Consider the following 23,780-nt stretch of genomic DNA (forward strand, 5'->3'; position numbering starts at 1 on the left):
CACGAAGTGTGACGTCAACAAAAAATTGGAAATCATTCAAAGGGGTGAGTCGCTTAGAATAATGTACCATACACACGGTATTTCTTACGATAACACGATATAAGATTACGATTCACAGTAATACACGATCATTTCACTCGTTACCACAATATGTGGCACACTGAGGCACACAAGCTATTTGTTTATGAGCACAATTCGATTTATGTTAAGCAACTCACCCCTTGTTCAAATGTTTATTTAACAGCAAAAGAATCGACGAAGCGTCATTAAGAAAATTAAAAGGTAAGTTTCTCATGTGTTGTTTTAAAATAATTATTGTTATTTTTCGTATTTGGTCTTTGCATAAAAAGTACTCAAATTTGACATTTTTGTCCCGAACTCAAAACTGAATAATCGAAGACAACTCATTTTTTGACCATGTGCACTTATTATGAAATTATATTATGAAATGGGAGAAGTGGCAGCACTGGCGAATCGCTTGGACGTGTTGTCGTTAACGTCCAATATTTTTCAAAATTTTTCAGTGATGAAGGGCGAACAGGAAATTATTGCGACACCGAAAATGTCATGCCAATTTTCTTATAATGTTTAAAATCCAACCAATATTTTAGGGTAGTTTTATACATATATTTACTTCAAAAATCAAAAGAATGGTTAATCGATAGAGCCTTGAGTGTAAAATTGAACGCATTTTCGCTTGATGCCCTCCATCAAAGTCTTTACAGTGTCATCCGGTACCAGTTTCTCAGTTTTTTCCCATTTTCTTAACCTGTCCTTCTCGTTTTTGACTGTCTTCTTGCTCCTCCGAAGTTCCCGCTTCATCATTGCCCAGTACTGCTCCACCGGGCGCAGCTCCGGACAGTTTGGCGGATTCATGTCCTTTGCAACAAAATGGACAGAATTGACCTCATACCACTCCAGGACACTTTTAGAATAGTGGCATGATGCCAAATCTGGCCAAAATAGCGGAGCTTCGTCGTGCTGCTGCAAGAACGCCAAAAGGCGCTTCGCGAGGCACTCAGATTTGTAGATCTCGCCATTTACTGTGCCGTTTGTCACGAAAGGCTCACTCCTCAGTCCGCAAGAGCAGATGGCCTGCCAAATGAGATATTTGGAGGCGAACTTCGACATTTTCTTCTTCTTAAATTTGTCGTCCACATAGAACTTGCTCTTGCCGGTGAAAAACTCCAACCCCGGAATTTGCTTAAAATCGGCTTTTATATACGTTTCGTCGTCCATCACACAGCAGCCATATTTTGTCAGCATCTTCTCGTAGAGCTTCCGTGCCCGAGTTTTAGCCGTTGATTGTTGCCGCTCATCGCGGTTTCGGAAGTTCTGTACATTGTATGTATGTAGTCCAGCTCTCTTCTTTGCATTCTGGAGGTAGCTCTGCGACATGCCGATCTTTTTAGCCAAATCACAGCTTGAGACGTTGGGATTTGCTTTAATCATCCGCTTCACCTTTCCCTCCGTCTTTTTGTTCTCCGGTCCCGGTTTTCTTCCCGCTCCTTTGCCGTGGTTCAACGTCAACCGCTCCTGGAACCGCTTCAACACTGTGGAGACGGTTGAATGGTGAATGTTCAACATTTTTCCCAACTGCCGGTGCGACAGGTCAAGAAATTCCAGGTGTTTGGAAAGAATTTGTTCTCTTGACTCGCGTTGGTTCACCTTCATTTTCGTTGAATCGAAAAACACGACTTCGAGTTTGACAGCATGTAAACAATACACATCAATGAGAAAGTGTGCAAAATTTGGTTGATTTTTACTCAATGGTAAAAAAGTTATGCCCTGTTCAATGTGTCACAATAATTTCGTGTTCGCCCTTTATACAGCATATTCAACAGGAAAATGAAGTAATTCGTTTAGCAAGTAGTTTTTCCTGTTGAGTTACGTGTTAGTAGGTTGAAATATCTAGAGAAAAGTATGGTTTTTCGTCATAACTTTGCCATTAAAGTACATATGTCAAGCAAGTCGCGAAAAAATGCACCCGCTCGTTCCACTTAGCGCCTGCAGCGCCGTCTGGACCTGAGTAGCTGATGCAACAAATCATCATAACTTTTCTTTCTTGTCCTATGTTTCCGATCTATTTCGAAAACAGCTGGAAACAAAACAATCAGCCGTCATAATAGGGACCATTCTTTCTCTAGTGGCACTAAAACAAAAAAGGCTTCCCCATTCTAACTGAACCATACATTTTAGCTAGCTTGGAACCAAAAAATCCAAAATCAAAAATTGAAGTGAAACTGAAACTGGTAATCATGACTTCTACTTAAAATGGTATGTCGCTTCACTCTGACTGGCATCTTACACACGAACGCGATTCGAAGCGCCAACGAGCTACACCTGATCCGGCCAATTTCAGATCGAATCGAAAACAAAACACGAATCGGTTGATTACAGACCCGTTTCAGCTTCTGGGGGCGGATTTTTAAATTGCCGCTTTCCAATTATTTTTTGCCGAACAAGCTGCAGCCAATTTTCTCTATTTTGGGAAGGATCCCTCTTTAAATTCGTTCTTACATTGTCCTACCCTGTTCAAATGCACGGAGATTGTCTGGTTCCATATTCTGTAGCGGCGAATATAGCTAACCGTTTCATTGCCTGGCGCCAATTTTGTGTTAGTTTGAATATATAGTCTAACTGACAGCGCAAGTTGGTGTCAGTTACTGACGAATGGGACACGAAACATTTAAAAACCATCCGAAAAGAAGCATACAAATTTGTCCGTTAGTTACTTCCGCTGTTCGGAACGGGATTACTTATTTTTGGCGTTATTCGGTCGCAGTACTAATATAATTAAAATTTTTGAACGTGTGTAAAAAAATGAGATTTGGTTCATTTTATTTTGCTGCTACCCAACTAACCAGCAGCATGATTATTCCCACACAACAGTGTATAAGGCAAAAATGAATGTGCGGTATATATTTTCTAATGCACAGTAGAAATCGCCTAATCATCGGTTAGCTAAACAGCGAACGGGTGCGTAGGCAATCATTCGGTCGTGGTTTTAACAAATGTTTAACGAACTTGAATCGAACGAAATCTACAAAATTTACTTTTTGCTAGTCACCACAAAATTTTGAATCTCGATGATTGTCGAAACATTTTTACTGGGATTTCTAAGTGTATTTCATTACTTTGGCTGATTTTGACTCTGTCATCAACTCAATTCGATAATTCGTTGCTTTTCAAAATCCTAGTCGAAATAAATCAAAACTTTTCTAACTTTAAACCTTGACTCAATGAGGATAATTTCTATGGAAAAGATTGACGCTCTGAAAATCACCGTTCATTTTTATGAGACTAGTTTATTGAGCATATTTTTTTAATGTCAGACTTACGTTTCACTTTCCGGTAGTTACGTTGGTGCAGCGAGTGCACGCCGTTCATAAACTAAAACGAAATCGTTTTCAACCACTAGCAGCTGTGTTCGTTTAAGAAGCCATTAACTCGACTTCCGGAGGGCTTAATCTCAAGTGAAACGTGAAACAAACTCGCTAATAGAATTTGTATTTGACCCGAACCCGAGATGCTTCAGTTTGGTTACTTGAAACCATCTCCTGTCAGTTAAGGGGGGTCCATCAATAAATAAATGAGTTGTAATTTTCGTTATGTCCGCTACAGCGTTCCGGAAAAGTCTACCTGGTCGTTAAAAGTCTGTACCCGATGCTCGTCGTAAAGCGAACGAAGTAAGTAGAAGGCTAATTGAATTACCGTTTAATGCGATAATTAATTGCTCTATCGAGAAAAGTACTGCTTGACTAGAACGGAGGATAGTTCGTCCGTTGTCGACAGGGAGAATTAATGTTAGGGGAGTTAATGAATAGGTCGTGTGTCCAGATCGAAGAGGATTTTTTTCTATATTTATCTAACGTCACGTTCGTATCGTTTGCTAATTTAGAAAGTGAATATTTTTTTATTATCAAGCATAATTCGCATTGCACGATGTCTAACGCTTGCACGCAGTATTTGTTGCATGCAAGTTTTCCGGGTATTTCGTACCTGTCAATCTCTTGACCGTAATCAAGAGAAACGTGAGGAATTGCCGTACGAAAGAACACTATATTAAACCTGTGAACAAACTAATTGCTGTCAGCTGTCAACTATATCGCTTTTACACAAACTTAACCTAATCTAAAGTTCGATCGAAAGAAAGAAACCCACTCACCTCGAAACTCGACCCGACCGAGTAGGTTGCTTTTCGGCTTCGACAGCTGGAATTTGTTGATTCGCACCGTGAGTGACATGTTTGCCGAATTGGTTAGCGTTTTATGTTTCCGTGGGCCCTTACCAAGCAGGCGGCGACGTGGATTTTCAGTGTAGGTGATGTGATCTGTGTCGGTATTTCCTGTTATCTGCCGTTTAATCAGCTGGTTCCATGTTGTTTTTGTTCTTTTTTGTCCTTTTCACTGCCTAAAGCAAACGTTCGGCTGCCTGATGTTTGTATGATTTGTTTTCTTTATCCTACTAGTGTAAATGTTTGATCAGCTTTGTTTCTGTTTCCGATTCACTCACGGTCGTTTACTGTGCCAGAGTCGGAACTGTGGAAATTGAAAGGATTGAAATCGAAATCGAAACGAATTTTCCCCTCGCGCGTAGACTGGGAAAGTGTCCTTCGGTGTTTTCACTTTACCACAAACGGTTCATCACATTTGCATATACACGACTACGAATCACTGTCACGCCGAGACCACGTTTGAACAGCATATGGATTTTATCGGGAAACAACCCCCGTCACTTCCGTCCGTTCCGACGCGTCGCTAGCCGTGCAACCGAGTAAAGAGCGTTGACGCACTGTCGACAAATATGACACAACACCCTGCCAACCGGAACTACAAGCTTCCGACCTTCCCCCACCCCAATCACAATCCGATAAACACCATCCCGGTATTATAGCTGCTATCGGTGGAGTATCATCTTTCTGTAGGCGGATGTGTCCACGGAAAGTCTCCGGTTGGAATTTTGGGGTTATCCTTATAACATTTATTTGTACTTTTTGGAAAACTCGCTATTCGCTGGTGGGTCACTTTTTAACTAGACCGCTTTTTGGATAGACCTCCGCTAGTTAAATTTACATTTTTTTTTGAAGAGTTTTTGGCATATGTCAAAAGGCCCAACTAGCGAGCTAAATTCATTGGTTGGACAGAGGGTTCGGCCCAACCAGCGAATAACGACTATAATTAATAATTTTGAATTAATCTAGATGCTTTGAAATCTACTGAAAAAGAAAAAAAACAATAGGATTTTGAAGGTCATCAATGAATTCATTTTAAACCATTGAACTGTAGATTTTTCCAACCAGCGACTTTCCGTGCTGCTCGCATTCAATTCGTTGTGGCATCACACACTTGGGAAAATGTTACGCCAATTGGCACTTATTATTTTCCAAACCCCCCTTCAATCGCTTTCAGGTTTGGTTTTTCTGGAACTGAACAACCGCTCCGCGGCCGTTTCAGATAATAGCGATAGCACGGTCGATAACGTCCCGATCGAAATTAGTTCTCCATTCGTTTGTGTGTGTACATCTGAAATGAGAAGATAACACAAATATGATTGTTAGTTGATTATCGTCAAAGTTGGCGTGGGTGCTGCTAAATATAACATGGCGGAAAAGCCTCCCGTTAAGTACCCCTTGCGACAACTACATTCTATTTGTAAAACCCATAAAACACTTCACTCAAACTGCCAACAAAATCACGCCGGATAGCCAGCTAACATCAGGTAACTAATCGGCTTAACAGGTTACCTGCCCCGGTCAGTAGCCAGTTTGCTCTGGTGGCCATCAATCCAGATCCCCTTTTAATAGACGACGAGACGCTATTAGAAGCTCGTTCGCTAGCACTTTTCGAACGACATAAGTAGCACCGAGCGTCATTAAAGAGCAACTACCGAATGTGGCACGCTTTCATACCGCTGCGGTGTTGGAGTGGTGCTAAATTCCGCAGCAAAATCTGACCACACCACAGACCACATCGATAGCTGCGGTAACCATGGCAAAACAAGTTCGTTTATAGCTTCATTATACCATTTACATCGTCTGCTTTTTATTGCCATTCGGAGCCTTCCCCTTGCATTAGATCCGAGTGCATTTTCTCTCGAGCGTTGCTAGTCAACCAACCAACAACTTGAACAACAAGTGGGCGTTAGTATATTCATAGCATTCTTCGATCGTAGAGCTCTCCACAACGGCTAAGGAATGGAGGGGGTTAACCAGTGTTTATTTCTTAATTATCCGTTATCACAAGACCCCCTCCTCCCCATCGGGCATTATCTGTTTATTAGGTTTGACTTCGAATTGCTCGCTCACATCATATCACCCCATCCATGTCATCGATCGGCTGAATGGTTTATGGAGAGGCAGCCTACTGTTAGGAAAATTAAACGTCATCATCGTTGGATCCGATCCTATACACATACATATGTATAGGTTACCGACCGTCTCCATTGGATTTTACGTTTCAATGGAGACGCAAGTAGCTTGTTGAGTTTCGCAGTGCTCAAGCGATTAGGGCATCAGAGACGACTTGTGAAGAGTCTTATAATGGATGTGACGACAGTTTATTTCTGGTGCTTGGAATGAGATTATGCTGCTTTCGCTAGTGGAGTATGTGTTGTGCGGTTCGGTGACAGCCGGTGACGGTTAGTTTGTATGAATAATATATTTAATTTTGAAATGGAAATTCATACAGGATCTGAATGGGTCGTTTCTGAGGAAGCTAACTCATTACAAAATTATACAATGATATGTTGTTGTTGTTGTTGTGATAGAATCAGATCCGATTAATGAATGATGATGAATGGGCCTTGAGGTGGATTGTGATGAAATTTGAGATTCATTCAACAGCGTAGGACAGTTGAGCCAGTTATGACACTAGCTAGGCATGAAAAGACATTTTCGCACATAATTCTTCTCATAATACCGTCAAACGTTACAACACAGACTAACAGACATAACACTATGAGGGAATTCACTCAAAAAATATTGATCCGGTAATTTTTTCCAAAATTCTAGCTCTACCTTTTTTTTAGAGAGCAGTAAAAAACTTTTCAGGAAAACCCTAGACCTGAGGGAAAATGTACAAAACCCCAATTTCTCAGGGAACGGGGTTTGGGCTGCCATCACCCGACCCGCTAAAAAACCACTGCTCTTGCCCAGAACCTGATTCCTCCCCGGCACTACCATACGGCATTACTTCGGGGAGGGTTTTTTATGTGCATAGCACACACTCTAATTCAACTACGTACTAGTTCGTTTCTTCCGCAGGGTTACAGCCCCACTCCTCTACACACCACCAATTCTCTACCATCCACACAGACTGGCAAGTTCTGCATGGCAGTCGGGAAGATGGCTGTGAGTCGAGGCTTAGTACTCCTCCCCTACGAATACAGTCTGGGCGGCAAACTTCAGACTGTCTAATTCACCGAGCCCTTCGGCTCCCTTGTGCCAGTTAGCACCGTAACTCCCTTCTCGCGCCATTCAGCGCCGTTTACTCGTTGAGCACCAGACTTGTTCGCGAACTACTCGGTCTAGTCCCCGACGATGGACCTAGCCTACTCCGACGGAGAATTCCCCGGCGAGAGAAGTTCTCCCGAAACCGAGCCAACCAACCAGATGTCGAGGTCAGTTCGGCGATTCCGGTGGAGCAGCGCGGCCGGTTCGCTGATGCCCCGACGACCTGCGACTGGTGGTATTTCGTCGTGGTCTACGCAGTCTAGTCCCCAGCGGTGGATCTAGCTTACGGCGATGGAGAGTTCTCCGGCGAAGGAGGTTCTCCCGATATCGATTCTTCTTTTGTTTTAGCACCACAATTTCTTGAGCCCTTTGGCTTCCTCTTGTTCCGATTCGCTCTACTTTCCCGATGAGTCATTCAGCTCCCGCCCTCACTTGTTCGCGAACTACTCAATCTAGTCCCCAACAATGGATCTAGCCTATTCTCCTGCAACCGAGCGGTAGATTTCTCCTGATTCCGATGTTCGTTTTTGTGAGCCATTTAGCTCTCCGCGTCGTCCCGATCTACTCGATCTAGTCCCCGGCGGTGGACCTAGCCTACTCAACGGGCCATACAGTAGGTGCTGAGGTCTATCCGGCGATTCCGGGTGGAGCGTAACTTCCGGTTCACCAGCGCCCCAACGACCCACTGCTTGCTCTGTGACGCGGTCTAATCCCCGGCGGTGGATCTAGCCTACTCACGAGCTACCCGGTTGTCGAGGTCGTCGAGGTCGGTTCAGCGATTCCGGTGAAGCTTGACGTCCGGTTCCCAGGCGCCCCGACGACCCAAATCGGTGCTACGTCACGTACTACTCAACAGGTCCCCGGCGGTGGACCTAGTCTACACAGCTGGAGAGTTCCCCAGCGGAGGAATTTCTCTCGAAACCAGATTTGTGGCTTCTTGTTGGTCTCTTCGCCACTTTCTCTGCAGCTCGGAGAGTATGCTCGAGACCACTCTGTTAACAGCGTCCCAGGTATGTTCGTCACGGCACATTTCTTCGACGATATTGTCCACTGTCATACCAGGTATACCCCTACGAACTTCTTCGAATCTAGGGCATTCGAAGACCACGTGTTCCGGTGTCTCCTGCACAGTCGCACACTCCGGGCAAAGGGGTGACGAAGCATGTCCAAACCGATGCAAGTACTTCCGGAAGCATCCGTGCCCGGACAAAAACTGTGTCAAATGGAAGTTTACCTCTCCATGCTTCCTATGTACCCAGGCTGATACATTTGGGATGAGTCTTTGGTTCCACCTTCCTTTCTCCGCGTTGTCCCACTCCTGTTGCCATTTAGCCAACGAGTTCGCTCGAACCAGTCTCCTAGCGTTACGTGCATTTCTCCGCTGATAGAAATTCCACGTCCTCCGCCAGAGTAATGCAGATGGGGATCATCCCGGCGATAACACATACTGCCTTCGACGATATTGTTCTGTAGGCACTCGCGACTCGTACGGCCATCAGTCGGAATGTCCTGTTTAGCTTTTCACGGTTCCACTTGGTTTTCAGCGCAGCACTCCAGGCAGGAAACACATATCGGAGTATCGATGACGAAACAGTAGATAGCAGACGTCTCGAGCTGCTTCTCGGGCCGCCGACGTTTGGCATGATTCTCGCTATTGCGTTCGTTGCCTTCGCCGACTTTTCATAGGCGTAATCAACGTGATTGTTGAAGCTCAACCGGTCGTCGATTATAACTCCCAATTGCTTCAATGCACGCTTCGATGTAATCACATGCCCTCCGACATCGATCTGCATCCATTGAACCGATCTGCAGTTACTGACCAACAACACCTCCGTCTTGTTGTGAGCTATTTGCAGCTTGACCCCGTTCATCCAGCTCTCGATGGCGTCTATTGTCTCCATCACGTCGTCCGCGAAACCTACGTTTTGCACTTTCCTAGGCAGCTGCAGCGTTAAGACCCCATCGTACATCCCGTTCCAAAGGGTTGGACCGAGAATGGAGCCCTGAGGAACGCCCGCTGTGACACGCAATGACTTCTGCCCTCTGCCGCAATGACTTCTAGCTCTACCTTTTAGTCACGGTCCCAAATACTCATCTACTGGTGGGTTACCCCTAAGACATGGGGAAAATTCACTAGCGTTCTATCCCCAATATGCTTGTTCATATGTCAGTGGTGCCATAAATGCAAATGCGGCCACAGTCCCACCTAAATATATTTGAAATAACTGTTAACGCGGGCGAAGCATTGTTTTCGAGTGTTGTGTGTGTTAGTCTGTGGTTACAATTTACTCCTATTCAGCACGATCCAAGAGTTCTCGACATGCCGTTTTGAAATTTATTTTATTTTTTTCAGAATTAATTAATCTTCCAGCTTTTGCAGCATATTTGACAACTAAACTATTCATTTCCAGAATTCATGAACTATTGAGGTCTACAAGATGACGACACGAATGAACTCATGATGAATGAAGTTCATATTTGACAATTGAATACATTACGGTGACGTCACAAATGAACTGAGTGTTCATTTTTGACAGTTCGCTTGTACTGTTTACATGGACTTAGAAATATTCTTTACGATTTGTTTCGAGCGAATCTAGTCGTCCACAAATTTTTCTAAGTCTATGTAAACAGTACAAGCGAACTGTCAAGAAAAGTGAGGTTAACTGTGGTGTAAACAATCTAATTCTCGGTGGTTTGTTTACTTTGTCACTTGCGTGAGTGTGAGTGCAACGGGTGCTCATCTGTTACATTCAAACTCACGTAACTTTCATGTAAACAAACCACCAAGAATTGTCAAACGAAGTTCATCTGGCTCATTTTGTAGGATTATGTCGGTTGGCGTAAAACTTAATTTGTCTACGCAAAATATATTTAACTGATTTAAACTACTAGGGGGACTAACCCGAATTTGAAATTGTACGGTGTATAGGATTTTTGAACCATTTTTGTTCGTTACTATATTTGAAGAGTAAAATTCCAAAATAATAAAAATGCGACCTTTTGTTCGGGTAGGTCTGTTCAAGTGTTCAACGATAACAATACCAAAATTACTCGAATCCATAAATTTGAGTAAGCACAAAAATTTTAGCATCACTCGCTTCCGAAAAATAGAGAGAAAACATCATGTCATTGTAGCTCTTGCTTCCCGCTTACGGAGGAGACTTTCCCTGATTTTAAATTGTTGAGACTTTCCGGTTTCCTGTTAAAGATTGTTTCCGATTTTGTTTTCGGATTGAATTTAGGGTTCAATCCATAACCGAATACTGACAATGGCTGATAGCCTACCGCTTCGCGTATGCTTTCAATATTATCAGACCAAATATGAGCAAACAATTCACCGATGAGGACATCCCGTCGTTTTGTTTTTCTAGATGGTTTTATATAGATAACGGAAGAAAAAAAATTAAAGGGTTGTGTACAGGACACGACCACGGTGACATTAAAAATATAGCTTTTTTCAAGAGCGTGCAAATGAATTTTATCTATCACACATATCGACACACGTTCTTGTTCACTCGCCTGTTTTCATATGTTACAATTTGCTATATACCCTCCCCATTAAAACATAATTTATTGAAGGTCTTTTAACTGTAATCTATTAATTAATCAAGTATCTCACTAGGTGATTGGCATTATTTGGCTGATCCATCTAGTAAAAATAGGCTGGTCTGTCCAGAAAATATATTCAAAAGAAAAGTTCCATATTGAGAGCTGTGATGAGAAAACCCACGCCCGCCAACGGAAATATACAGATTCTCCATAAAATATGATATTTCATTTTCCATTTAAATTTTCAATAATGTACTAATGAACTTAAGTAAACAATCTTAAGTTTAAGTATTTCTTGATCGATTAGTGGTGGAAAAATGAAATTATTTGATAAATTACATTGTTATGCAACTTTCGCACTACCAGTTAAAACGGGTTTTTATGCTATCTTGGTGACATTTTTCTTGTTGCTAATTATTAAAACGTGTTATAACTCTGTAGTGTAAACATTGTATTATTAAACCAATTCTGCAGCGTTTTATGTTATATAGGTGTTTTATGTGATAATAGGACTGACATAATTATATCTTCAGTACAGCGGTTTGTTTCATAATTTAAAACAGATTTATTTTAAAATTTAAATTAGTATACCTAACCGTATTTGTTGTATACCTTAAAACGCAATTAGAACTGTGTTTTAAATACATAGGGTAGGATAGATATTCTGACTGGTTAAACTGGGAAAACAATTTTAAGTAATTTTAAGTCCAGTAACGCTTAAGACATGGCTTGAATTTGAATCGAAAAAGAACACCCGCTTCAACTGCTGCTGGGACGGTAAGTTCTGTTTTAAAATTTTCCGTTGTGTGCAGTACGAAACAAAAGTGTTTGAAATTAGAAAACAAAAAGTTCTGCTGGGAATGTGATTGTTTCCGATGCAATTACACTCAGATTTTTCACGCAGGGGATACAGGCCGTGTAAATGAAAACCGCGTAAATTTTAAAAAAAACGCGTTAATGAAAACCGCGTAAATTTCAAAATCCGCGTAAAAAAACCTGAGTGTACTCTCCTATATAAAATACTACGCTGCTGAACAGTGCAATAACAACAGAAGCACATTGTCAGATGCCTTACTGATAAAAAACATATAACCGAAATAGGAAACATGAAAACCAATAGGCTCTTTACCCTACGCAGCTACAAAGCGCCGTAAACATGGATTAACAAGTTACAACGCACACGCATGCATAAAAATATATTTTTTTCAAACGTAACACTCTTAAGCAGCACACACCGTATTGAATTAAATCCAAACCACCCCGCCCACCCACTTTGCAAATCATTGTGACACCATGCTGGTACCCGACAAATCCGCACACGGCCACCGCTGCCGAAAATTCATAGCGTCTACCGCTTATTGTAGTGCCCAGACGCTGCAGCCATGATCTTACCCGTTCGACATAAGAACAAAAACTGATTCAAACGGGTACGCGTCACCTCTATTTATAAACTAACCGTATATGGTTTAGTCACTTAGGTGCGAGTGTGTGCAAATGCCAACGTTACCGAAAATCGATAGCGCTTATTGCATCGCCCGGAGACGACGTTGCTCGTGTGGGATAAGAGCAACAACTGATTTAAACGGACATGCGTTGCTTCTATTTATGACTTTTCGTGTTTCATTGAGCAACTAAGCTGCCCTCTTTTGACGGCTGTGTCTGAGAAATCTGCCTCACGAATGGTATTTTTCCCGTTTTTCGTGAACTTTTTAATTTTACCAATTTCCAAAAGTCTACTTTTATTGGGGAGATATTAAATTATTACCAATATTTAAGTTAGGTGTTTCTGAATCGGTTGGTGTATGAATGATTAAAATCCATCTAGTAATATCGGAGTTATAAGCGTGCAAACCTTACATAGTTTCGTTACATGGGAGATAGTTTAGATTTTAGAATGACACCTAGCCCCAGATAGTGGAGTAAGACATTTTTAATGTCAAAAAATTTGGTGTATCGTTTATTTGTTATTCATATCGTTATTATTATTGATCGAGTTAGAAAAAAATTGTTGCTGTTTTTTTCCACCCAGTATGGGCGAGATTAAAATCCGGTAGCACTAGGTAGAAATATGCCTATTTTGACAATACGCTCCATTAAGTGTATTTGTTTATGCAACACGTCACGTCTTGGCTTAGCTAACGACGCTGAATCCCTCTGGATAAAGACTTGACACGTCTATCGTTTGTTTACTATTTATCTGTCAGTGTTATTCCAATCGAGCAGAAGACTTGCCAAAAGTTACAATCAGAGGAATGAATTTTGGAAAGTATTGTGATATTGAGTTCAAATCTCTGAGGCAAGGTAAACGATATAGCGTTTATAATTACGGTGTCTTCTAAAAGATGCTTCAACCATTGCAGCTGAGTCTACTTTCTACTTCTGCCCAAGTCAGACGCACAATCGAACCAAGTAAACAACAACTAGCAACCTCTCGATCTAGTGTGCATTGTCTCGAGAACAAAGGAAACATTTAATTTATTCTTGCTGTCACGAGTAAAGTTGATGAAAAAACTCTGCTCCGACGCAACACAGCGGTCGTTGACTTTAAATTCTGTTCAATAAGATTGAGTTTTAGTGAAGTGGAATACCTGCTGAAGGCGAAGATGCAGCTTAAGCTCAAGGAGGTTATGTATCATCATCTTCGCAATGTAGTACTCATATCATTCAACACGTTGGCCAAAGCTGAACGTTTCGTTTCGCAGAACAACTTGAAGCACGTGGCTGAAAGTGATAAAGTTGGAATTAAGATTCCCGTGTATATAGAAACAGACTATGTGGATGTAAAGCTACATGACTTATCACCACGTACCCCTCCTGATCTAGTTGCAGAATACATGTCGCAATACGGAGAAGTAGAATCCGTTACACCTGATACGTGGAGAAATTTCTTCCCCGGTACACCTAACGGTGTTCTTGTGGTGAGGATGTGGATTAAAAGACCTATCCCCTCCCACTTGACTATAAAACTTAAAACCCGCGAAGCTACTATTAATCAAACTACGTTATGCATCCATGAGGGGCAAACTCCTACGTGCAAGTATTGTAATCAGACAGCACACCACGGACAACCTTGCGCGGAAGATACAGAGGAGAATGCATCTCAACCGATAGCCAACGAATTCACGGAAAACCAACCCAAAAACGAGTTTTCAATACCAATACCCGAGCCACAAACGGTTGCAAAATTTGTGGCAGCTGTTCAGTCCATATTGACAACTGCAAAAGCAGCATCCAGCACCCCAAAAACCACTGTAAGCAATATCGGCGAAGAAGATAAAAACAATGATGACGGATTTACACTGGTCACCCGTAAGGGTAATAAGCAGGAAAAAACATCTGATCGCGAGCACCAAGACACCTTTAACGGTAGAAGAGAATTAAATGATCCCCATGACGCAGTAGGCGAGCCGCGAAAGAAGGTCTCCGATCGCAGTAAAAAGTTGAGCGCACGAGATCCAACGGGTAATCAATAATATTTGCTCTTTTATTTTTATTTTGCACATATTGTAAACACGTGAAAGATCCACGGCTCCGTTAAGCTACCGCTATGAGCCGTGTCAAATAAACGAAAAAAAAACCATTGCAGCTATCCGTAATGTTTCAATTTTCTGGTAAACCACAGAACCAGACCCATTTCGCAAGAAGGTCGTAGTTTACTGGGAAGCAAAAAAAAAAACAATATTTTAAAAACCGGCCATAGTTTTATTGGTATAAAACTTCACACAGCACTTCATGATGAAAAAGTTATCGACGTTGCAACTGTGCGGTAACTGTAGTACGCGAGTCAACAGAAGTTAACGCTGTGAGAGTGGTGCTAGTTTGCTAGAAAATAATGTTGCCAAACCATTTTATTTAGTTGGGATAAGATGGCGAGTCTTTATTCAGTAATTCGGCGTCTTTACTTCTACAGTAAACGGCAAGTTACGGCGGGTAGCCTAGAACAAAGTTTCAACCGATTGCCAGCTTCTAGTTTAACTCGTCTAGCCGCGCTACAGTTTACTGGGAATGCGTTCACTACTGTCCCATCCCACTGAACGAAGAGGCGGCTAGGCGGGTTAACTGAGACGAGACATGTAAATAGCAAAAAAGCGAACGTCAAATGCAGCCAGTCCAATTGAACTATGTGAGGCAAAAAGAGAAGTTATATGAAACCGAGGTGTATACAGGTGTACACATTTTTTTCTATGTGTGCATCAGCTGTCACTTTTTTCGGGCAAACAAGAAGAAATGAAGAAGAAAACAGAAGCACGTGGTCTCATACTTCATTCTGATTGGTTAGTGATGTAAACATTTGCTCTTTTGCGATCCCGGACGCCATACTTATTTTTACCACGTGCTTACAAGCTTCGTTTCGATTGGTCGGTTTGTTGATTATGTGCTTCGCGGTCCTGGGCCGCCATGATTAATTTCACTAGCAACAAACCAACACACTCAAACTTGACGAATGTGAACACCTATACTATAATGCATCTCGATATGAAACGAACAATGCACGCTCATTCAAAACTACTCAGAATTTGAGCTTCCACCACTCAATTTCAAAAACCGTGGCAAACTGTCAAAAAATGAGTATCGATTTGAGTAGAATTGACTGAATTCTTGAGTAACCTTGAAATTACTAACTATTTGAGTGAAAACAAAACTTACTGCCGCACGAAGTAATACAGCCCGCAAACAAAAAATTGAAAATGCATTTAAATGTTGATTCAACAGCAAAAGAATCGACGAGGAGACATTCGGAAAACTAAAAGGTAAGTTTTCACAAGTGTGGTTTGTTTTTAAAATTAACATACTTTATTATTTTGCAGATCAAGTAGCACGAGATCCTATTCACCGGGAAGTGAAGAAAGGTCCTCGGAATAAATTTATAAGCATCGTATTAACGACTAGAGATGCAGGTATGTGGAATTTTATAAACAGATTAATGCGTTTGTTACTATTATTAAAAATACAGAGCGTTTAAATTTCATATTTCGTCTTAGCGTAAAAAGTACTCAAAATTGACATTTTGTACCCGAACTCAAAACTGAGTAAGTGAGGAAAACTCAATTTTTGACCATGTGCACTTTTTATGGAATTGAGTGACTGGTCACTCACTTTTGAGTTATTTTCAATGAGCGTATAGAATGTACAGAAAAAAAGAAAAATAAAACGTCTATCGGCCAGTCCCGCCCCAGATGCTGACGATCGGTAGGCTAATGAAACTTTGTTCTAAGCTACCCGCCGTAACTTGTCGTTTCCTGTAAAAGTAGTGTGAGATATAATTGTTCCAAAGAGAATAGGGAAAGAGACGAATAGTGTGAAGCCAAAAATACCTTATTGAGCAGACCAATCGTGCAATGTAAATAAACATTACTCATGCCTGAGTTGGAGGAGATAAGTATTGTACTTTTATCAAAAAAGAAATTTGAATTTTCATCAGAATTTAGTTCAATCGTGATTGTAAGGTGCATTCTAGAGTATATGTATGAGTAAAAATAAGCTTTAGAATTATTTCATCTCTTTGTTTCGAAATGCACATCGTTTGATAAACAAATCCATCGATCGACATACGGTTTGTTTTCAAAATATAATAGGAGTCATTTAAAGTGCTGCCTATAGAAGCGGTTGCCAAAATTCTAGTGTTGAAATCATCATAAAGGGCGTGTTGCCGTTTTGACTGATTTTCACTCTTCGTCTCTTTCCCTATTCTCTTTGAATTGTTCATGCTCGCATTTCTTTGCAATTTTTTTATTGTTCTTGCAAACGTTTTGGTAGGGCTAGACAGGTGTAAATTTTGTGGCATATTTGCACATAAATGTTAAGGTTTATCGAGGTTCCATTTCTCCGCATGCTGCGAAAAAGGAGAACTGAATTCGCGATTCTGCAAGGGACGACGGTGGTGGACGGACGGAGAACACGAACACGTCGCGAGATCGGAATAGTTACGGTTTTTGAGAGCCGCCGAGACTCGCGTGTGAAAAACTCCAGCCCGGGTGTGAAAATAAATTACCCGGCGGAGAAGGGGTCGGAAGGAAATTTTATGTTCGCAAAAGTGCCGACCGGTCGAAGAATCCGACCCTTCCAACCGTCGGTAGTGGCAGAACAGCAAAGGAGAAAGGATTAGAAAAAGGTTAGTTAAAATTAGTTTGTTTTTTTCTTGTGTTTGGTTAGCGCTACAAAAATCCGAAATTCCCGGCAGAGGTATCCAGACCGCCCTGTCAGAAGGGTCTGCCGGGCAAATTTATATCAGAACCCAATTAGTGGGTTAACTCCTACTTACAAGATTTGCCATTTTTAGGTCAGCTACGGTATGTATAGACAACTTTCTAGTTCCTTTTTAGCTGCTAGAATTAGTTTTATCAATCTCACCAACCTGTTTCTGACATTAACCAACTCTAGTTGTTTCTTTTGTGAATAAGACATGAGCAACTAAATAAACTCATGAACAATGAAATATTTCTTTTTTGGAGCATTTTCGTTTTTGGATTCGGACGGAAAGACGCCACTACTAATTTCGAATTTGGGGGCGAAGAAAATTTTAGAACATGATTTACTAAACAACTATGTACTCAAAAAACCACTTGTTGAAAAAAAATAAAATAATTAGCCCTTGTTGTACTTAACGCATCAACGTTGTTCGAGTAGGCAATACTTTTAAAAAGCTTGTTTTCCTCGAACCAGAATGATACGATCGAAGTGCAATTCCGAAAACGCTTGTATTAAGTGTATGGATAAGATAACACGGGAGCTCTTGGGTCGATTCCCATTCCCATTCCCCCATCTCTCTTTTTATTCCTTAACGAATCAAAAAGAACAAGAGACGATGCTTCGCTAGGTGCAGAGCTACACGATTTGATATTTTGATAAACCTAAACTGAAATAGTGCAGCTGAAATTGTTAGGCGAACAAACTGAACCATCACTCATAAAACTGAATTTTCAGTGACTGGTGTTGACTGCCAGCGATATCACAGATTAACAGACATAACACTATGAGGAAATTTCTCCAAAAAATATTGAACCGCTAATTATTCCAGAACACCAGCTCCACCTTTTATGCACTGTCACAAACACTCATCTGCTGGTGTTATCCCTCAGGCTTGAGAACAATTATTCACTAGTGGTCTATCCCTAGCATGCTTGTTCATATGTCAGTGGCGCCATCATTGCTAATGCGGCCACAGTCCCAACCTCAAACGACCGTTAACGGGGCCGAAGCATTGTTTTCGTGTGTAATGCCTGTTGGTCTGCGACGATATTTCAACCAGAGAGAACAGACATCCATAATCGGACAAAAATATATAAAAACGCGTGTAAACATTTGAATTAATACATGATAAACACTAGCGCCTCCAAATCAACTTATCCCAACTATTCGTCAAATCCATTCCGGGACCGGTTCGAAATCCTGAATGGATTCAGTATGGAATCTTGCTCAAAGAAAAAAATCGATTCCCACTCTATCGGTTGATGCATTTGAGCTGGAAGTCATACTGGAAGTCCGAACCGATTCCGGACTAGTTTGACTGGGTAGAGAAATAACCGCTATCAATGCAGTCGAACTCAGCCACAAAAATCATGACGACAGTGGCGCACCTGGTTTGGATATCCCAACTACCTTCAAAACCGTTAGAGATTTTTACACAAGTTGAATGCTGAAGATGGACGTCTGTTCTCTGTGTTTCAACGTTATTCTCTGACGACTTTTATTGAAACTGATCAAATATAAAGGGTGAACACGAAATTATTGCAACACATTAAACAGGGCATAACTTTTTTACTATTGGGTAAAAATCAACCAAATTTTGCACACTTTCTCATTGATGTGTATTGTTTACATGCTGTCAAACTCGTGTTTTTAGATTCAACGAAAATGGAGATGAACCAACGCGAGTCGAGAGAAAAAATTCTTTCCAAACACCTGGAATTTCCTGACCTGTCGCACCGGCAGTTGGGAAAAATGTTCAACATTCACCATTCAACCGTCTCCAGAGTGTTGAAGCGGTTCCAGGAGCAGTTGACGTTGGACCACGGCAAAGGAGCTGGAAGAAAACCAGGACCGGAGAGCAAAAAGGCGGAGGGGAAGGTGAAGCGGATGATTAAAGCAAATCCCAACGTCTCAAGCCGTGATTCGGCTTAAAAGATCGGCATGTCGCAGAGCTACGTCCAGAATGCAAAGAAGAGAGCTGTACTACATACATACAAGGTACAGAACTTCCCAAACCGCGATGAGCGGAAATGATCAACGGCTAAAACTCGGGCACGGAAGCTCTACGAGAAGATGCTGACAAAATATAGCTGCTGTGTGACGGACGACGAAACGTATATAAAAGCCGATTTTAAGCAAATTCCGGGGTTGGAGTTTTTCACCGGCAAGAGCAGGTTCTATGTGGACGACAAATTTAAGAAGAAGAAAATGTCGAAGTTCGCCTCCAAATATCTCATTTGGCAGGCCATCTGCTCTTGTGGACTGAGGAGTGAGCCTTTCGTGACAAAGGGCACAGTAAATGGCGAGATCTACAAATCTGAGTGCCTCGAGAAGCGTTTTTTGCCGTTCTTGCAGCAGCACGACGAAGGTCTGATATTTTGGCCAGATTTGGCATCATGCCACTATTCTGAAAGTGTCCTGGAGTGGTATGAGGCGAATTCTGTCCATTTTGTTCCAAAGGACATAAATCCGCCAAACTGTCCGGAGCTGCGCCCGGTGGAGCAGTACTGGGCAATGATGAAGTGGGAACTTCGGAAGAGCAAGAAGACAGTCAAAAACGAGAAGGACAGGTTAAGAAAATGGGAAAAAACTGAGAAACTGGTACCGGATGACACTGTAAAGACTTTGATGGAGGGCATCAAGCGAAAATGCGTTCAATTTTACACTCAAGGCTCCATCGATTAACTTTTCTTTTGATTTTTGAAGTAAATATATGTATAAAACTACCCTAAAATTTTGGTTTGATTTTAAACATTATAAGAAAATTGGCATGACATTTCCGGTGTCGCAATAATTTCGTGTTCGCCCTTTAGCTCGTTGTTTGTAATAAGATGACCATCATAACCGTATTTATTTTATGAATAAAATGATGGTCAGTTTCAATTCCTCTCAATAGTGATTCCAATGAGAGATTCAGAAGAGAACCGTCTTACTGTTGTCAATTCATTTGAGTGAGAACCGTAACTCAATAAGCATCGCTTACTGTTTTGACTGCTAACCGATTCATTCTCTTTTGTCTAGCAATTTGCCATCAGTACCGTGATGGAGTTTAGCACTGATGGCAAGAACTACTGAAGCACAAAAAAAAGTTAAATTTAAACAGAAGCAAACTCAATGAAATTTACCTTTTAGTCTTTTAACGACTTCACGCACTTATCCCAACTATCCGTCCAATCCATTCCGGAACCGGTTCGAAATCCTGAATGGATTCAGTATGGAATCTGGTTAAAAAAAACCGATCCCAAATCAATCGGTTGATGATTTGAGCTGGAATCCATACTGAATCCACTCAGAAGTCCGAACCGGTTACGGAATGGTTTGACTGGGTAGACGTATAACCGATGTCAACTCAGTCAAACTCAGCCACTAAAAAACATGACGACAGTAGCGCACCTGGTGAAGATATCCCAACTACCTTCGAAACCGTCAGGGATTTTTACACAAGTTGAATGCTGAAGATGGACGTCTGCCCAGTTAAACTCATTCCGGAACCGGTTCGGATTTCAGAATGGAGTCAGTATGGATTCCGAATCAAATGCAACAACCGATTCTGAAACCGATTCAGTCGGAATCGGTTGTTGCATTTGAGTTGGAATCCATAGTGACTTCATTCAGAAATCCGAATCGGTTCCGGAATGAGTTTAACTGGGTAGTTTTGTAATTGAGTACTCAGAACTAAAATTTTGAGTAGTTTCCCACTGAGACGTCCAAAAATTTGTTTCAAAATCGTTCAACACGGGTCCAACGATGGACGTTCGTTGAACGGTTATTTGGACGTTGTCCAAATTGGTCCAACGAACGTCCGTCATTGGACGATTTTGAAACCAACCGTTCTTAGAGGGCAGTCACCAAATTTTCTGGCAGAGACCGTTCTGCTAGATTTCTGTCAGTCTTGGTTTGGCAGCCCTGTCAGATTTCTGCGCGTATCCTGTCGGGTTAGTTGAGCTAGGGCGAACTCGGTTTCGCTCGCGTTTTCTGGCAAATTTTGACAGGAATCGAGCAAAACCCTGGCATAACTCGGACATAAACTGTGCAAAGATCCTGGCAATTCCTACCTGGTAGAATTTAACACGAATCGAGCCAAACAACTGACAAAGATGTGGCAGGAAGCGTACAGAGATCTTGGTCGTACATTCCTGACTGGATTCTGGATAAAAGTGAGCATCATCGGTTGGTTTAAGCGCTTCTGTCAGAAACGGTTGTTGCATTTGAGCGAATTCGTTGCCAGAATTCTCGCACAAATCGCGCAAAATGCTCGCAGAAACTCTGCCAGCATCAATTTTGCTTTGCTCAACCTTTGCTAACTTTCTGCTACGGAACGGTGACTGGGTTTTTGGCACGAAATTTGCTGCGACAAAAAATTAATCCCCCTGTCTCCTTTGGGAAAGCCCGCATTGAAACATTTTTGACAGCATATTGAATAATTCACACAAATCTCGTGGAATGTCAAAGACGTTGGCTTGTTAGCTATTCTGTGCAAAAGGACCATTCGCGTCAAATGGTCCCCCCGTAGAAATAATTTCGCACCAGAAGTGACATGTACCAGAGCTGCCTGTTTTACATCACACTGATGGATGCATAGCAACAAAGCAACCACGGCATACTTCGTAAAAATACCGGAAAATAAATAAATTACGAAAATGCTCCAAATGCGTAGGAATGGGTGGGGGCTGCTGCTGAAGGAATTTCATAATTTTGCAACATTCCAGTCGGTCTGGACATGCGAGATTGGCAGATCGTAGCTCCCCGAGCGGAACGGAACACACAATCAGTGTGAGCTGACGTGAAACGGGTGTCGTTGTGTTTCAGTTTTCCGAACCGGCAATGTTCAAGGATTTAGGTATATTTTCCATCAAAATTTTGATTAGGATCGGGTGTGTTAGAAAATTGTTTAAATTTTGCTTCGGCTTTGTTATTTACATCTGAAACATCAGCCGCCACCCTCAAGATCCAAAGTGAAAATCCCTTTGACAACCTCTACCGAACTCAAATTGCTGCATAAAAATGAGCGGCTTTCATTTTTACGACCCTTTTGGAGCAGTGCAGTTAGCTGGAATGTAAATTTACCCCTTTCGATTCGTTTCTATCAAATAACTTTCTACGATGTGAACTAGATTTTTTTTCGGAACCGTTCCGGACCCGATACCGATCTGATGTGAGCTACTTACTTCAGTATTTCTGCCCCTTCAGTTAACCTTGACCCGGTGGATATACATAAGTAGGCGAGGCGAGGGTTTACGATGAAGGTTTTTATTCGGACTGGGTAGTAAAGTAATATTTTGGTTTACGATTCGCATCAAAATTGGTTGAGGTTTTTCAATTTTTTAGGCGAAGGCATAAAGAAATTTAATAATGTTTAGAACTCGTTTATCGTGTGGATTGAAACACTGAATATCAAGTGAAGGAAATGTGCAGTGTTCCGTTGAACAAGAACCAGAAGAGCTCAAAACAAATTACAGGAGCTAAGATTTTTTCTCGAGAAGATGTGTAACCCGTCAGAGTAACAAGTTAGCACTGGGTGGGAATATACCCTTTTTTGTGTATACACTCCGTAGAGTGTATTTGTTTACTTAAAGTTATGCTCACCGCTGTTCCATACCGTTCACATTTAGTTTGTAAATTTTTTGTATAGTTTCGCGTTTGTGAAAGGTTTTGTTCGTGCAGATAGGTTAGATGACAGCTATGCGACGAGGCGGTTGGTGTTTGTTGTCGTCAAGTGCGGAAGGCGGCCATCGTAAAATAGTTAGAAAGTGACAGTTTCCCGCCACCGTAACCAACGTTCAGTGCGCGTGTGCGACGGTCGATTTCCGTCGAAAGTGCCGGCCCGTGGTCCGGGTGTTCGTTTAGTGGTGCTGGATCGCCAAGGACCGGGAAGGTAATTCCCAAGGAGCTTTCGCTTCCCCGGCTAACCGTTAAGGATCCGACGCACCCGCCCCTCTCGCTGCAGAGGATAAGTTGAACGAGCCTTGCTCTCCTCTGCAGCTAACAGTCAAGGAGAGGGAAGCAGGTAGGACGACGGCTCCACCTGGGAAGAACACTGCAGTGCCTTCCGAGATTCCTTGCCGGGAGCAAGGGAATCCGGTGATTCGTCACCAACGTCACTAGGGAGGTTCCAACAAAAGAGCCAAGCTCACCTCCCTAGCTAATTGTCAAGGAACGCTGCCGGAGCAGCTAACGTAAATAGAGCGAACTCGGGCGTTGTTGTCCTGGCCGGTCGGAGGAAACCGCCCGCAGCAGTGCGTTATAAACGGCAGTGTGCAGTGAAGGGAGAGTTGGTAGAAATAAACACGGTAAAATTAAATTTATTTATTTGTGTTCCATTAGTTTGTTGTTACGAAAATCCGAAATTCCAGTAGAAGCATCTAGGCCGCCCTGAAAAGAAGGCCGCCGGGCAAACAAGAACCCGAGTAGTGGGCAAATCCCTACTTACAGATGGTAACAAAAAACGACAACGAATTCACGTGAGTTGCCTCATGCATACATTCTTGCAGTTTCAAAGCTTCTAACCTCAACTACCTTACCTCACAATACCCCATTATAAAGTACTACTGAAGTACATTTTAGATAAAACATTTAAGCTCCCATT

The 23,780-nt window shown here is 41.9% G+C and overlaps 1 protein-coding gene across 11 annotated transcripts in view; it reads right to left on the bottom strand.

The window, feature by feature from the left end:
- The window catches only part of LOC131686631 (uncharacterized), an 89,300-nt gene that overhangs the window by 11,203 nt on the left and 54,317 nt on the right, over positions 1–23,780 (bottom strand). For 3 of the 11 annotated variants that reach the window (XM_058970567.1, XM_058970562.1, XM_058970569.1), the window contains 3 exons: positions 5,276–5,525; positions 4,634–5,218; positions 4,169–4,541 (listed from right to left, as the gene is read on the bottom strand). In XM_058970567.1, coding sequence (XP_058826550.1) covers positions 4,169–4,247 — 79 coding nt within the window. In that variant the 5' untranslated portion in view covers positions 4,248–4,541; positions 4,634–5,218; positions 5,276–5,525. The remainder of the gene's footprint in view (positions 1–4,168; positions 4,542–4,633; positions 5,219–5,275; positions 5,526–23,780) is intronic. The other 8 variants (XM_058970615.1, XM_058970565.1, XM_058970606.1 and 5 more) reach the window with 6 other exon arrangements.

The sequence above is a fragment of the Topomyia yanbarensis genome, chromosome 1 (genome assembly GCF_030247195.1).
Source record: "Topomyia yanbarensis strain Yona2022 chromosome 1, ASM3024719v1, whole genome shotgun sequence".
NCBI lineage: Eukaryota > Metazoa > Arthropoda > Insecta > Diptera > Culicidae > Topomyia > Topomyia yanbarensis.